The following is a 16,338-nucleotide window of genomic DNA, read 5'->3' on the forward strand; positions in this document are numbered from 1 at the left end:
AAATCTAGTTTATTATTAAAATGTTATGTAAAGCTTGCATGTATGATTGCGGTTATGGGCGTACATCACTTTGCAGCTCTGACAGATGTTTGGCCAGCTGTGTCTCCGTGGTCTCAGGCAGCTGATGGTACAAACTGCTCTGATTCGTCTCCTTCACACCTTCCTTGTATTTCACCTGAAAGATGATGCATCCTATCAATATATCCTAAAAGGTATTAACTTCAGCACATTATGCTGTTTCACTTTCCATCTGCATAAAAAAAGGCTGATTGGATAAAAACGTCTAAAAATAAAAGACAAAATGGTTGGCAGGAAAAGACCATTCAGTCCTTAATACAAAGTGAAATAGCTGCTTCTGATGGGAAATCACACAATTATCAATGAATAGAAAACCAGTAAAACGTATTTCTCCAGGGCAGATATGGATTATTAACAGAAAACAAAGATGTAAAGATTTGCAGGTATAACTTGTTAAATAACTCACTGATACTGAGACATAAACTCTATATTAATGGTATTGTGTTTACCATGAAGTTGGTTTGATTTCTTCAACAATCCCTTTTTATGTTGGTTTATTTGAATCATATTAACATAGTTATTCCATTAACCTGGGATAGGAGGATGGGAATTTCCCTTTCTTTTAACATGGTGTGATAAAAGTATTTGAACCCAACTTCATGCACAGGACTAAATTATTGTGGCAGAAAAATGGTGAAATTAAAATGAGAATAAAAACCAGATGAACCATTCAAGGAAATAAAAGGAAAAGAAACCAATAAAAATGTGATGTTTGAGCAATAAATATTTCAACAGAGATGCTTCATGGAAAACTGCAACACATTTTACATAATTATCATGATTAAATGGCAAACTTATGAAAACATATCATCATCATCATCATCACCACGCATGGCTTGGTGATGATATTTGAGCATCAATGACAATGAGTAGAACATTCAACTGACAAGTGCAAGCTTTTACTTCTTTACTAATTTAACTGGAAACTAAAACATGCATCAATTATTTTAGTAGCTTATTAGCCCATTTATGCTACAATAACACAGATTTCATTTATAGATGTCATCAAATTAATCACCTTATTGTTGGAGGTTTTCAAATGAAATCTAAATATATTTGTCCTTAAACTGAATCATTTTAATCTTTTAGCATTAAGTGCTACTAAAAAATATTTCTAATGTCAGATTTCTGCTATGAAATTCTGCAATAAATTTGTTACTAAAATGATTTTTCAGTTTACTGGAGATTTAAAGGTTTTGTGGAGGATTTCTAAAAGACCCACCCTGTCCACTTAAAAAAAAAAAATGTGCTTGTGAGAGAATGCACAGGCACATTTCTCCCTGTGCACGCCCTGTTTAAAATGTGCTGTTCTCATAGCTCATATAAGCTTACTGTGTCCACATACAGCAGGGACTATATAGTGGAGTTTATAGTGAACTCAGTTAACTGACCGTTCAGACAGATGATCACTGCTTTTTGCACCGATGATCACGTAACTCCTCCTCCTCCGTGTTGTGCATGCACCATCTTTAATTAGTCGCCGCTGTCGGGTAGCGGCAGACTATGTTGACACCGAGCCTCTGTGACAGCAAATCCCATAATGCTTTGCGAGGACAGCCCTCTGTGCAAAGCATTCTGGGATATATCCTATTTCCTTCTTATACTCTTTATCAACACTTTTTCTCTTACGACCCTCGGCCATTTTCAAAGAACCGCGCTGAGAAAGGTGAGCTGCAATGACTGTCTGAAACCGTAGCTCACCACAGATATACGCCTGAAAGTGTGCATGCGCAGAAAAATATAGCTAACCGGACGAGTACGTACGACAGCCTTACTTAAACATATCATCAGAATGATTGACAGTAAGGAGGACCACTTATTTAGATGATCCACCCGGAAATAAAAGGTTGTCCTCTATACCTTTAAGACAAAACACAGAAAGTGGAGATGACTCTTCCAGAGGAGTCCCTCCGCTGCATACCTCACTCTGCAGGTCGGACACCTGTTTAGCGTGCCGAGTGTCCATGGTCTCAGGCAGCACTGAGTAGATGTTCATGTTCATCTCCTTACAATCTTCTTTATATTTCACCTGAAAAGCAAAATGAAAAACAAAGATGAGAAAGGTGAGATTAAGACATGTAATTATTGATCGAAAATCCAGGAGTATTCCTATTTTCTGATCGGTTCCTCTGATACCTCACTAAGCATCTCAGAGACTTCCTTAGCGTGGAGCATCTCTAACGTCTCTGGCAGTTGATGGAAGAGGCTGGAGGAAAGATCTTTCTTCAGAGCTTCCCTGTACTTTCGCTGAACACAAAGAAGAAAAACACAAAAAATAACCCATTAATAAACTATGGTGTTCCACAGGGCTCAATGCTCGGTTCACTCAGTTAAATACAGCAATAGAATTAAGCTTTAATGATTGTAAATACATAAAAAGGATAAAATAACAGAGAATTTATATACATTTGTTCTTTTATGTTTGCAGTTATTGACGGTTTATAAAAACTATAACTGCTGAAAATCTAAAATTAGTACCTCCTTCCAAAAAAGTTAAAAACAAACCACTAGATTTTGTTTCCAAGTTAAAAGACATTTCGCTTCCAATCCAGGAAGCTTTCTCAATTCAAAATGTCTGGAATAGCGTTTAGTTCCAGGCTTTATAGAGTAGCCAAACAAAGCCTTGGTATGGCTTAGAAAACATGCCAATTGAACCGAAAAAAAACAGGTCCTTCATAATGGAGAATCGTTTAGGGCTTTGTTGACCTGCAATACCCAATACTGGCCCATTCCTCTGAAAAGGGGAGTCGTTGGGTTGTCGTTGGCCTGGCTCTCTAGGAAACTTGTTTTGGTACCCTGCATGGTGATGAGGACTGAAATGATAGTGGGAAGGAAACAACTCTATTGCTGTACTGTAGGTTTTTGAGACCTGAGTCCACCCCCTCTGTCTGAGGTTAGTGTTTCTCTCTTAAAGGAATAGTACACCCAAAACATGATTAGCCTTCATTTTCTACTCACCCCCATGCTGAACAACACCCTGGAGTACTTTTTTGATATCTCAAATGCATCTGGAGATCTGGGAGGCTTCTTGCTGTCTGCTGACATTCAAATAATGGAGGTCTATGGTGCCCGAGACAGAAAGGTCCACAAAAAACGTGTCAATATTCCTCCATACTACTCGTCCAATGTATTCCAAGTGTCCTGAGTGGGTAGCATCCAGAATTTAGTGTATAGGATTTCCTGAAAGCGCGTTCACGAGTCTACGGAAACCGCGGCAGACCGAACCAGATGAAAGTGCGCATTCAGCTCGGCAAAGAACTCATGCTCTTCCTCAACACTGAAGTCCTCAGACATTTTTCTTTCGTTGTTTCTTTCTTTGCACAGGTAAACAGCACATTTCTTCTCCTACGCTTGCATTATCGTCAGAGCAGACGCTGAATGCGCACTTTCATCTGGTTTGGTCTGCCGCGGTTTCCGTAGACTCGTGAACGAGCTTTTAGGAAATCCTATACACTACTGTTTATGCTCTAAAAACATTCTAAATGACTTCGTTTCGAGTAAATTCTGGACGCTACCCACTCAGGACACTTGGAATACATTGGACGAGCAGTATGGAGGAATATTGACACGTTTTTTGTGGACTTTTATGGACCTTTCTGTCTCGGGCGCCATAGACCTCCATTATTTGAATGTCAGCAGACAGCAAGAAGCCTCCCAGATCTCCAGATGCATTTGAGATATCAAAAAAGTACTCCAGAGTGTTGTTCAGCATGGGGGTGAGTAGAAAATGAAGGCTAATCATGTTTTGGGTGTACTATTCCTTTAACATAAATGGCTTCCTTCACACCCCTTTCAAACCACCTGCTGCCTTTGTCCAAAATGTGAGCATTCTGGTCCTAAAATGAGTGTCCTTTGTTCTTAAAGGCTGGTTTATGATCAGAAACCAGGTCGTCTGCGTGTGTCACAGTGAACGCAGATATGCCCCGCCCCCTTCGCAGACACTCTGCTGCACCTCTCCAAAATTGTAGGTGACCACAGACAGTGTCGCAGACAGGAGGCCTCTGATTGGTCAAATCTAAATCCACTCTACACTATGTGTATTTCCTGTTTGGTACCATACCAGGTTGTTTTTTTTGTATGACCGCCATTGTGGAAAACGACTCATGAAGATGGACCAGCTAGAAGAGCGAGGCGCGCGAGAACGCTGGGACCCTTTTTCCACCTGGATCCCTGCTCTTTTTCACCCTCATGTCTCTCTGTTGTTGCAAAAGCTTGCCCCCACTGCCTCACCGCCTCAGTCGTATCTAGACCCACAGCTAGTTGGTAGTAACATAGGAAAGAACACTCTATAATATTGGGCATAAATCAAAGCTCACAGCGACACACTACTGCAGGAGGATAACCTAACCAGCTCTTATGGTGCAGGTGGACAGTAGACTCTTGTCCGCAGGAGGTCGCTCTCCTGTGTTGGGCCATGCGTCTGTGGAGAGGTTGTTTGGTTTCTCCAACATAAAGATCAGAGCTAAATGTGTATGCAGCTCAGCGCAGTGAAGAATATTCTCATCTTTACATTGGAGAAACGTTCAGTGGATTATTTAACTTCTTTGCAATGACTATGACCTGGATTATTGAGAATCTTCACCAGCATTAAATAACTACCATCGTCACCTGCTTTCCACCAAGCATAAGGTCCTAATCAGAGCCAGCTGTTACCTCACTGGTCAGGTCGGACGTCTCCTTAGCATGCAGCGTTTCCAGCGTCTCAGGCAGAGTGGAATACAGGGAGCGAGAAACGTCCTTTTTCCCCTGTCTGTATTTCATCTACATTAAAAAAACAAAGAAAAAAATACGTTTTTTTTCTGTACACAAAAAAAACCAACTTCTTAAAATAACAAGACAATAAAACTATATTTGTTGTTGTACATATAAGGTCTAAAGAAAGCTGCATCGTGGTGTGTTTCCTGTAAAAACGCCTTGATAATCATTACAAAAGTTTTAAAGAACCTTAAATAAAACCAGAAAGGAAATGTTGGTCGATCTGTTTTCTTCTCACAATTGTACATTTTTTTCACTCACCTCGCTCTGCAGCTCAGCGACATCTTTAGCAAACTTCATCTCAGCGGTTTCTGGCAGCTGACTGTAGAGACTCTGAGCAGTGCTCCTCATCCCGTTCTCTTTATATTTAACCTTCAACACAAAAACATGAGTTTCCTCTTTAATAAACTGGTTTCCATTTCTTTTTTTAACTCAAACATTTTTTGTTTTAATTTTGCTGTTCTTTGTTTTCCTTATTTGTATAGGAAGAGCATTTGCTCCTGTTAATTACTGCTGACGGTTAGCAGAACCTTATTAATTCAGACTGCATTGTCTCAGCAGGATTAAAATGCAAATGTAAAAGACTGTGACTCACATAATCTCTTTGATCATCTTTGTGATGATAATCAGAGCTTGATGACGATTTTATGATAGAGACATCAGAAATGATGAGATGATAGTGATGCAGCTCTCTGCAGGAAGTTACGCCCGGGCTCTTACATATTTAAATACAAAATCAAAAAAAAAAAAGCTAGTTCTGATGATAGAGATGTTGCCACTGTGACCTGATTCTGAATAAGATGAACAGAACTACAGTTCTAACCATATAAGGTGTTATTTCTTCATCGCTGTGTGGGATGGGGGTGATATCTCTGGTACAATGCTGAACCACAGGTTACTGGTAAATGTTAAACAGTGAGTGAGCTGCTGGATGGTCAGTGGATTCCAATTGGATTTGTGTCCAGATATAAAAGCTCCTCACTAATTCATATTTTACAGTAAAACAGTTTTAGCCATCATAACACAGAACTAAAGACGGGGAATGATAGAAGTCCACCCATATGTAGGCGGCCGACCACATAAACTGAGTTGAGAAACGACGACGCAGAAATCACACAGAGTGGAAGGTTAATTTAGACTTTTTCCACTTTATTTTGAGGTTTTTATTGCAATAACCATAAAAAAGGTGATAAAAAGTATCCAAAGATTCCTCACATCCATTTCTGGTTGTGTAGCAGGGACTGCATGTCACTGCAGTTACAGAACTTGAAAACACAGATCATCTAACTGAATAAAAAAAAACACTAATACCCAAATTAACTTAATCATGAGGGTTTGCAAACATCGTCAGAAGTGTTTATCATTGTCATGATCCAAATTCTTATCGCAATAAAGCATTTTCACACTAACAACAAATGATAAGATTTCTGTAAAATGTACCAGGGGGCCAGTGTGTTTTCATGGGGGAACAGAAAAGCAAAAAATAAAAAACTGGGCAAGGGATTCAAATATATTAAGAGAGTTACATGAAGTGAAATTTCTATTCAGTTAAGTTTAATTAAAATGCGATGTCTTATTAGGTCGATATAGATTAATATACATGAATTAGAAATCAAGGAATAAGGGGAATGCTTTGGCGGCCCAGTGGTTAGCGCGCATGACCCATATACGGAGGCCTTAGTCCTTGACACGGGCGACCCTGGTTCAAACACCAGCTGTGATCCTTTCCCGCATGTCTCTCCCCCTCCCTCATAACCTCTTTCCTGTCAGCATACTGTTGGGAAAAAAACGAGCCACCAGTGCTGTAAAAACTCAAGGAAAACTGATAAATTCAGCTGTAAAAAATTGAGAATTTTAAAATTTGTTTTGAAAAAAAAACATTTAGCAGATGAAAACTGGGATTCTATTGCAATAACACTGAATCTATCACCATATTGTTTTTGAATAATTAGTAAAACAGAATTTGTAAAGAAAAAAAATGAACTAGAGCCAAAGGAGCTATCAGTAACCATGTCTGTTCCAGTGTATATCATCATTAGAATTTCTTCAAAGCATTATGTCTTCAGTAACAGGGGCCAGGACATGATCCACAGGGGCACTGGCCCCTGTTGGCCCCTGTATAGGACCGGCCATGCTGCAGAGGTCAAGTTGAAGCTCAGCATCTGCAAATTTCATAGCCCTCAGTCAGCTTAGCTAAAGAGCAGAGAGATTCATGGGAGGAGTGACCATGTCCAAGCAGCTACATCAAAGGCTGATAGCAACTCTAGAGTCATGAAGGATGAATCATGCTGCTCTGCCTGGTAATGATTGACATGCTGCTCTGATGGCCACTGAGTCAGTGGTCTGCATTGTGCCACATGGTGTGTCCCAATTCACCCAGCCAATATAGGCCAGCTCCTTCGAAGACCCCCCCTCCATGACTGGGCTTCATGCTCTGTTGGATCGAAGGAGAAAGGAAGAAAAAAATCTGTGCTGCGACAAGTAAGAGCTGTGTGCTTTGAACTCACCAATCTCCATGTTTTTTTTTGCTTACCTTGTTGGGCTTCAGTTATATTTTTTATTACATGCTAATTAATATTCCTCTACTTTTGTTATTTTTGACGTTCCAAATCTGTTTCTATGTGCACAGAGTATCTCTCCATCCCCTGACATTGAGTCATTGATTCTTTTGTGGAAAAAAAGACCACAGCAAAGCCCCATTTCCACTACCCTTTTGAAACCTTGCCAAGATGGGTCCGAGCACGGTAATCGAGATAACTGTTGAGTGTAAATGGCACGCACCTATGAACCGGACCGTGCCAGACAAAACCGAACCTAACTAAACTGGTACTAGTTCATCAGTAGGGCTCAGCACGGTTCAGTTCTGGCTCGGTTCACAGATAACAAAGAGCGCATGAGCAGACCGCATCATCTCCTTACAGTCAGCCTCCATAATCATAAAAATTTCAGACATTCATAAAAATCCAAGCTTCCCTACCCTGCCAAACGATTTCCAGTAATGATTCTGCTTAGCAGTGTGATGAACCTCAACTCGTTTCCTGCGTCTGTAAGCCCTGATTAGATTATTGTTTGTCGTATCCACGTCCCAAAAGCTGACTCTGTCAAAGAAAGGCTGCCTAACCAGAGGCTGCCTTCTTTGTCTGACTCTCTGAAAACTTCCTAAATGTTACGGGCGCCGCCATGGTGGTTTGCTTGTTTCCCTCTAGAGAGCAGTAGTACCGTAGATCGCCACTATGAGGAGTGCTAGCATGATGCGTAAATGGTCGTAATGGACCGAGCTCGGCACGCTTAACTGATCCAAGATCGGCACGGATCTGTTTTCAGAGGGTAGTGGAAATGAGGCTTTAGTTTCACGTTTCAGTTTGTACCGGCCGCAGTGGAGCCTTAGATTTGGAAAAATAGCTCTGCCCATGGTAAGTGTTTTCCTCAGCATATCCTCCCCCAATGAATTTGGGAGGTTTGCAAAAGCAAATCATGTAAAGTCCCTTCTTCAGATGGGACATGTTGTGAATTGGCATTGCACTGAAATACTTAGCATCTTCTCTGTAGATCTGCTCTGTGTGTGCAAACACCTCTGCACCTGTTCTAAAAACACATCAGGCCCTGAGTGTGTAAAAATATTCTACTTTTCCTAGAAGAAGTCCAACTTCATCTCCTATATTTTTCTAACTTGGAACCTTTTAGTTCTGACTCTGACTAAAAGTGAAGACAGTAATTAGCTAACCATTCAATGTGCTTAAATTTAAGAAGTTTGTTTGAAATTCTGGGCGCAAAAAGAAAATAATTCAAATCTCTTAAAGAAGGTTTAAACAGATTATTTACAAAAAAAAAAAACATTAATTAGCATCATTCTGTCTCTAGAATCAAAATAAACCAGAAACATTGTATTCAGAGAGAGAGGTCAGGCTGCTAACGCTATTTTAAAACTATGTAAACATCAAACACTAAAACGTCTAATTGTTCTGTTGTAGCATCCAGAATCTTCCTGTCATTCAGGTAAACATTCAGAGATCTGAAGCCCTAGAAGCTCTGATGGATCTTCTGCTTCCTGTCCTTACCTCGCTCAGCAGGTCGCTGACCTCTCTGGCAAAGCTGGTTTCTGCTGTTTCAGGCATGGTGGAGTAAAGGCTGCTGGACAGCTCCTTTTTCCCACCCTCCTTGTATTTTACCTGATCAGATTCATACATGTTAGAACAGAAACCTCCCACTGAATACAGAGAAGGTTCTCCATGCTGACAGCTTTGAACCAAAGCTTTGGGTTAAAGCTGGTTCTCACCTCACTCAGCAGCTCTGCAGACTCTTTGGCATGTTGTGTTTCCAGAGTTACAGGCAGCAGAGAATAAAGGCAGCTGTTTGCCTGCTTCCTTCCTGCTTCTTTATACTTTACCTAAACACACACAAATAAACATTTTAATGCATATACCACATCAACTCTAATTCTTTTACTATATAAATATATATAATATGGTAATTATTCAGGATTTCTATAGAGTTTCTCAGTCATTCCAGTGTCTGGAAGGACCTTTTTTTGGTGTTAACAATATTTCTTTTTGTCTGCAAAATCAAAAAATATGAATAAAGCAGCATGTTAAATGATTCGAAAATAATTTCCAAAGTTAATTCCAAGCAATCAGTTCCTTCTGAAAGCTACATCAATTAATGTTCAAGGACAAAATGTTAATAAAAAAGGTTTAACTGGGTTTTAACTCATAAATCTGACTGTGGTCTTTAGGTCAATATTACCATTTATGATTCCTCTATAAATTAAACATTCACTAAATTTGTTTAGAAAATTAAGGAGCTTTACTAAAAGCCTCATATCTGCTACAAGAAAGACGCAAACACAATTAAAGTGTGATGAACCCATATGATCATTTCTAGAGAACCCAAAGGGGAAAACAGTTTTTTTGCTCTAAATCTCTCCTCCAAACAGGCGTACATCACTCTGCAGCTCTGACAGATGTTTGGCCAGCTGTGTCTCCGTGGTCTCAGGCAGCCGATGGTACAAACTGCTCTGAATCTCCTCCTTCACACCTTCCTTGTATTTCACCTGCAGGAGAAGATGATGCGTTAATTCACAGCAAACCTCAAACCTGCAAAGTACAAATTACATTTTTATTTGAGTTTCTTCCTTGATCGTACAGGCAGGCTGTTTAAAAAAAAAAAAAATCAGTGAAAGATGCTGCATTTGTGTCAGAAAAGCCTATAATTGTCTATTATCATCCTCTTTAGTTCAAACTTTGTTTTCGATTTAAAGATACTAATTTAGTTTCAATATAAAGTTATTTTTTTTACCAGCTGTCAAACCAATCATAGGATCTTTGCCCTGTTTCCACCATCTTTATTTGGCTTTTTTCCACCCTTCTCAGCCCCAGAGTGGGTCTCATTAGAGAGAAGGGTCAAAAAGCAGAAACAAAAACATCTAAAACAAATAGTGTCGTGGAACAGAGCCAGAACAAGTAGAACCAGAGGAAAAGGTTCAGTAGTTTGTTTATTTTTTTATTGGACCAAAAGATCTGTATAAATAATTGTCTTATTAAAAAAAAAAATTATATATTTATAAAAACTGTTTCTTGATATTCCTAACAAACTATCAATTATAAATAAAACAAATAGGGGTAAACCCTAGGATGTGTTCTTTTAATCTAAATCTCAACCTAAACATCTACTCCTAAAAGCAGTGCTGCCATTTAAAAACTCCTCTCTATGTCTTCACATTGTTTGTAGGCATAATCATTTATTCAGTTATTCAGTTAAGAACATTTACAGTTTTTGGCATTTACTTAAATCATATTTAGTTCATTGTTTCATGTTAGCAGGGTAGGGCATACAAAAAAATGGTGATAAAGTAACTAAATATGGTTAAGAAAATGCCAAAAACGGCTGCATTATTTTTTTTCATAATAGATTATATCAAACCAAACAGCCTGATTTTTTATTTATTTAATCTTAGTTTTACCAGGAAATAAATCCATTGTTATTTGGAATCTCTTTTACCCGGATGTGAACATCTTATATGCAGGTATGAAATCAAAACAGGAGTTACACAGAGCAAACTGCACACCTTAGTGAATTCACCTCACGGTCTTTCAAAGAAGTGCAGTTAGCCCTTATTTAACGAAAGGAAAATCGAGCTGCCTCTAATAGAAAAAACTTCAATTCATTGAAAAGTATCTGACACATTAATACTGATCATAAATGTATATGGAAAAGGAGAAAACCCTGCAGGGAAACAGGAATATTTTATCCTCAAATAGCCACAAACACAGTTTATTATTTAATATCAGGTTGGAAGTTCTGAGTTTGGAGCGAGGAACGGACGGAGCAGTGTACCTCGCTCTGCAGGCTGGACGCCTCCTTAGCGTGTTGAGTTTCAATGGTCTCTGGCAGGACAGAGTACAGGTTGATGCTCATGTCCTTCAAACCTTCTTCTTTATACTTCCGCTGCGACAGTAGTAAAAATGCAGAAGTTCAAGGTCAGAGCAGAGGAGCGTCTACCATTCAAGTAATTCAAGGAACATTCAAGCATTTTAAACCTTGACTGGTTTTTCTAACAGTATAACAATCCAGGCAAAGTAGATTCCACTTCCACACATTTAGAATGTAGATTTTATGATCAGACATGCAATCTGGCATTAAAATCATCTTTCTGATGGTTTTCTATAGGTGTTGTACCTCACTGCAGAGCTCAGATACTTCCTTTGCCCGAGCCGTTTCTATGGTTTCTGGGAGCAGAGAGTACAGACACGAGTTCACAGCTTTCTTCCCTGATTCCTTGTACCGCATCTAAAAAAACACACCATATTTTTAACCTTTGATGGGGATTAGAAAGTCCTAAAACATCTCCATGGTCTTGCAGTCCTCTTCATCTCACCTGACTCTGCAGCTCAGCAACACTTTTAGCAAACTGGGTCTCTGCTGTTTCTGGTAGCTGAGAGTAAAAACTCTGAGAGAGGCTCTTCCTGCTGCCCTCCTTATATTTACTCTGAAAGGAGATTGTGGAGTTAGGAAGCTGAGACAGAGGCATTTCTTGCTAGAAACAAGATTCAAATGTATTTAACATCCTCAGACAGAGAGACAGGGCTGTGAAGCTTTTATACAGCAATTCCCAATACCCACACTCTCCCTTGGAACTATCCCACACCCTACATAAAGAACTTTCTCACACACGAAAAGTTGGTGATTCCAAAGAAAAAACACTTAAATTCATCAAGGACATAAATTTTTGCCAGATAAACACTCAAAACAGGTCTCCCATTCACAGCAAGAAGGAGGCTGTGTGAACTCATTCTTATCTCTCATGACCCTCCCCTCACCCTTGTCTAGAGTAGGGAGGCAACTGCTTCCTGTCAAACCCAATCTTAACTCCATAACTTAACTCCAGCATACAGACTGATACAAGACTTCTAAACAATCACCCTTATTTAGGCCAATGAAAGGCACACTCAAAATATTTTATCTCACAAATAAGCCAACGAAAAATATGCTTCCACAAGATCCCAAACAAATCCCTAATTATTAGTGTTGCTCCGATGCCTTTTTTTGGCCAATACCAATACTTGATACCTGGCTGTGCAGTATTGACCAATACCATACCGATACCATCTGTTTGAAATTGATGTGTGTGTGTATAGATGAAGAACTTCATAGTACTTGGATGTAAAATAATTGCCATCATGTTTTTGTCAAGCTGCTGCCTACCTTTGTGAAGCAGGAAAAAGACTAAAACCAAGTGAATCCAGTAGAGCTTTTTATTGCCTGGAATGGGTGACAATAGTTGAATAAACTTTTGGCTCTCAAAGGCCAAAATAGTGCAACATTTGTGGAATTATAATATGTAGAATAGTAGTGCGACACTAAGACAGTAAAATTACATCAATAATTTAATAATCTCTTTTAAAGCCTGAGTTTTGGCTCTCAAATGCGAAAATAGTGCACCTTTTATGAACTCATATAACATGTATAATACTAGTGCAACATTAAGAAAGTAAAATTACTCTCACAAGCGATAGTTAACACTAGTAAGTGTCGGAAGAGAGTAGGCTGCGTTCAAGTGACATACAAACAGCGAAATGGTAATGGTATGCTGATATCACCATTTTAGTGCTGGATTAGGGCCCAGTCAGATACTGGTATCGATATTGCGCAACACTACTAACTATCATGTTTAAAAGACATAAAACATGTTAGCCGGCAGATTATTCAATCAATGTTGGATTCTTTGGATGTTTGTCTTAAATAAACATTTGATTCATGAACGTCATTTAAGTAATTTTCTGACTAAGAATTGAACCTTAAAGCCTCCTATCAAACTTTCCTCATTTATTAAAAACTCAGTGGAATAATTTTTAGCCATTTATTCAGGAAACTTCTCCAGATACACCATAATATTTCATCAAATAGTCTAAACTACACTCAAAGGTTCCATCTGAAATCTACAGAAGCATTCACCAAAGAAAAATAAATCAGCTTTTCTCATAATTACTAGATATGATTTCTTAATTACGAGAAAAGATCTCGTAATTATGAGAAAATATCTCACAATTACGAGTTAAAATCTTACAATTATGAGATATTGATCCCATAATTATAAGCTTTTATCTTGTAATTATGAGATATCCTCTCAATTATTAAGATATATTATCTCAAAATTACGAGTTAAAATCTCACAATTACGAGATAGTGATCTCGTAATTATGAGATAAGCTGTCAGATTCTTTTTTTCTTTGGTGAATGCAATACGCTTCTGTAGAAAGCACCGATCATAGTAAAATAAAATCCCCAAATATTCAGATAAAAAATGAAAAAGCCTCAGAAAGACTGGAGAACGCCTGATTCAGGATATGGTAAAAGATGCACAGAGGCCAGGCTGCTTAGTGGAAACACGAAACAAAATTAGGCTTAATCCAAATCATCTATTTGGATGTTATCAAAGTGTGCTGTAAAGGGGCTTTTGCAGATGGCATGGTGTTATTGTACCTCACTGTGGAGCTCTGTCATCTCTCTGGCAAACTGGATCTCTGTGGTGTCAGGCAGCTGGGAGTACAGAGAGGAAGGAGCTCCTCTACCCGTCAGCTTGGTGCGATAATTCACCTGCAGGACAGACGAGATGTGAAGGAGACTGAACCGTCCTCCAGTCTGACTGCAGGAACAAACCAAATGGTGGGGATGATCTGCTGGGTTTTTATTATTCCTGTGAGAATGTTCTGGGACATTTGGATGATTGGCTAAAATTTAGGATAATATCTTAAATATTTAGCTATCTAACCATAGTGTAATTTTTTTCTTAAAATTTGCAACAACATAAAGGTTTGACTCTAGTCTGCAACTAGTGGGCGAAATTCAGGAGTTCCTTCCCATTCCTTCTCAGCCGTTGTATCCTTGGGCAAGACACTTCCTACACATGATCTACTGAGGGGTGGTGATGGTGAGGCGGCCACACTTCTGTCAGCGTGCCCCAGGGCATCTGTGGCCTTACTCAAGCTAATCACCATCAGTGTGTGAATGACTGAATGACTCTTGGACTTGATCAAAGTGTTACGTAAATACAGACTCTTCCCCATCTACTGTGTGGGTGTTGGTACCTCACTCTGCAGCTGGGACACCTCCAGGGCATGCTGGATTTCTGGGGTGTCTGGAAGCTGTGAGTACAGGGAGATGGAGGCCTTCCTTTTCCCATCTTCTTTGTACTTTTTCTAAAAGAAAGACATATCAGATCAGAAAAGATGTCTTATCACAACTTTTTTTCCCTGTTGTCTGAAGGCAAAACCCTGAAAATCTGAGCTAAGAATAAACATTTAAGCCCTGAGATGTGGAAGGCTTTTAAGTAATGACCACAATCAGACAAAGCTCAGTTTGATCGGCCAGAAACTCCCTTAATACCAGCTCAGAAAACTGCAGAGCTGAAATTCATCCAGGTCTGCAGAGAGGATCACCAGGGCTGACCTTCCCTCTTCCCAGGACGTATACAGGTCCAGATCTCTGCAGACCCCAAACATTCTTCAAAACAAACCGTATGTCAGCTTGACTTAAAGCTAATTACTCTAAAGATCCACCTCAGTGACAGGATGTCTTTCTGATGAACACTTTCCAGCCACAGGACCCAGATTGATGCCATGCAAATATAAATCTGTACATTAAAGGTATTTATTGTGAGCAAGGTAAGACCAAAGTCCAGGTCCTTGTTTGAGAGCAGAAACTTTGTGATTAACGCTGATTCTGTAAGCATTTACTCCTTGAAGATTACTCTTAGGCTCTTATTTCCAAAATGAATTCAGTCCTTTTGAAGGCTCAGGTCACTGGACCAGAGTTTGCTTATGGTCCATCCGTTCTAAGGATGACGGAGACCGCTCCTCTGGAACGACCTCCTGCTGTCTCTACATCCGTTTGACTCCATTGATCGTTTTATTTATTTTTACTACCTATGAAAGGTTTACCTGAAGTCCTAAAGGAGCATAGAGAAGCATGATGCTGGGCTCGGATTACAGCTGAGCTGCAGAAAGTCCCTCACAAGGCTGCACCAGGCTATTTCAGCTGAGAAACGACGCTCGAGAGAAAAAGCTCACATAGGTTCAGGCTCTTTCTGGGAGTGGTCAGACAAAACTCATCAGTGAATATAAACATTCTTTTCATCATCTAATAGCCAATCTGTTTCTGTTTCACCTTGTTTTTTAATAGTAAAGGCTAAGGGCCAATTTTCCTGTTTGGGGATTGAAATCCAGGAGGTTGATGCAGAGGACGAAAGACTTTGTGGACTGTAGCACCTTAGTAAGCGTACCCACACAGCACCGTGGTTGATATCAGAGTATGCATTGATTTTAATGATTTGTGTTCCTTGTGGTGCTGCTCAGCATTCAGTATGAGTCCAGCTTGAAGCTAATTAAAGGGAAATCATGTTTCTGCAGAAATGCCTTTAGTTCATATATTATTTGATAGAGAACAATACTTTCAGCAAATAACAGGAAGGCTAACATCCATCCAGATATTCTTTGTTATGTTGCTCAGTATTTTGCAATGTAATGTATACAGAATGTTAGATGTAGAATTTCTCTCAATTTCCCGCCCTTTGTTGAATCTAGCCCTGTAGATCTGGACTCCACCTGTGGCAGCGAGTTCTGCAGGAAGCATGTAGAACATGACCTCTAAGCTTTATTCACAGTTTCAGTTTCATCCCAAAGGTTCTTTAACAAACACCTCAGATGATCTAACAGATTACTGAGCTGTAGTTAGGACATGTACTTGTCCAAAATGTTCTTGGTTGAACATCCTGATGCTACGCTCTGCTAGCTAATGTCCTGATTCAGATCTGACTTCTGGTTGGTGGTCTGGTTACCTCGCTCTGGAACTCATGGACGCTCCTGGCCAGCTGCATCTCTGTGGTTTCAGGAAGCAGAGAGTAAAAACTGCTGCTCATTTCCTTCTTCCCTTCTTCTTTGTACTTGTTCTGAGAAACAGAGGGAGCAATCATCCATCCATCCATCCATCCATCCATCCATCCATCCATCC

At 39.5% G+C, this 16,338-nt stretch overlaps 1 protein-coding gene across 1 annotated transcript in view; it reads right to left on the reverse strand.

Moving 5' to 3' along the window:
• LOC107098890 (nebulette-like) overlaps positions 1 to 16,338 on the reverse strand; it is a 55,444-nt gene that overhangs the window by 24,922 nt on the left and 14,184 nt on the right. The window contains exons 6-19 of the mRNA XM_015396768.1: positions 16,166 to 16,276; positions 14,418 to 14,528; positions 13,813 to 13,926; positions 11,708 to 11,818; positions 11,509 to 11,619; positions 11,167 to 11,277; positions 9,773 to 9,883; positions 9,110 to 9,220; positions 8,892 to 9,002; positions 5,095 to 5,205; positions 4,732 to 4,839; positions 2,215 to 2,325; positions 2,000 to 2,107; positions 65 to 175 (exon numbers count right to left, since the gene is read on the reverse strand). Of these exons, the coding sequence (XP_015252254.1) occupies positions 65 to 175; positions 2,000 to 2,107; positions 2,215 to 2,325; positions 4,732 to 4,839; positions 5,095 to 5,205; positions 8,892 to 9,002; positions 9,110 to 9,220; positions 9,773 to 9,883; positions 11,167 to 11,277; positions 11,509 to 11,619; positions 11,708 to 11,818; positions 13,813 to 13,926; positions 14,418 to 14,528; positions 16,166 to 16,276 (1,551 nt within the window). The remainder of the gene's footprint in view (positions 1 to 64; positions 176 to 1,999; positions 2,108 to 2,214; positions 2,326 to 4,731; positions 4,840 to 5,094; positions 5,206 to 8,891; positions 9,003 to 9,109; positions 9,221 to 9,772; positions 9,884 to 11,166; positions 11,278 to 11,508; positions 11,620 to 11,707; positions 11,819 to 13,812; positions 13,927 to 14,417; positions 14,529 to 16,165; positions 16,277 to 16,338) is intronic.

The sequence above is a fragment of the Cyprinodon variegatus genome, unplaced genomic scaffold (assembly GCF_000732505.1).
Source record: "Cyprinodon variegatus isolate N-32 unplaced genomic scaffold, C_variegatus-1.0 Scaffold819, whole genome shotgun sequence".
In the NCBI taxonomy this organism is placed as follows: Eukaryota; Metazoa; Chordata; class Actinopteri; order Cyprinodontiformes; family Cyprinodontidae; genus Cyprinodon; species Cyprinodon variegatus.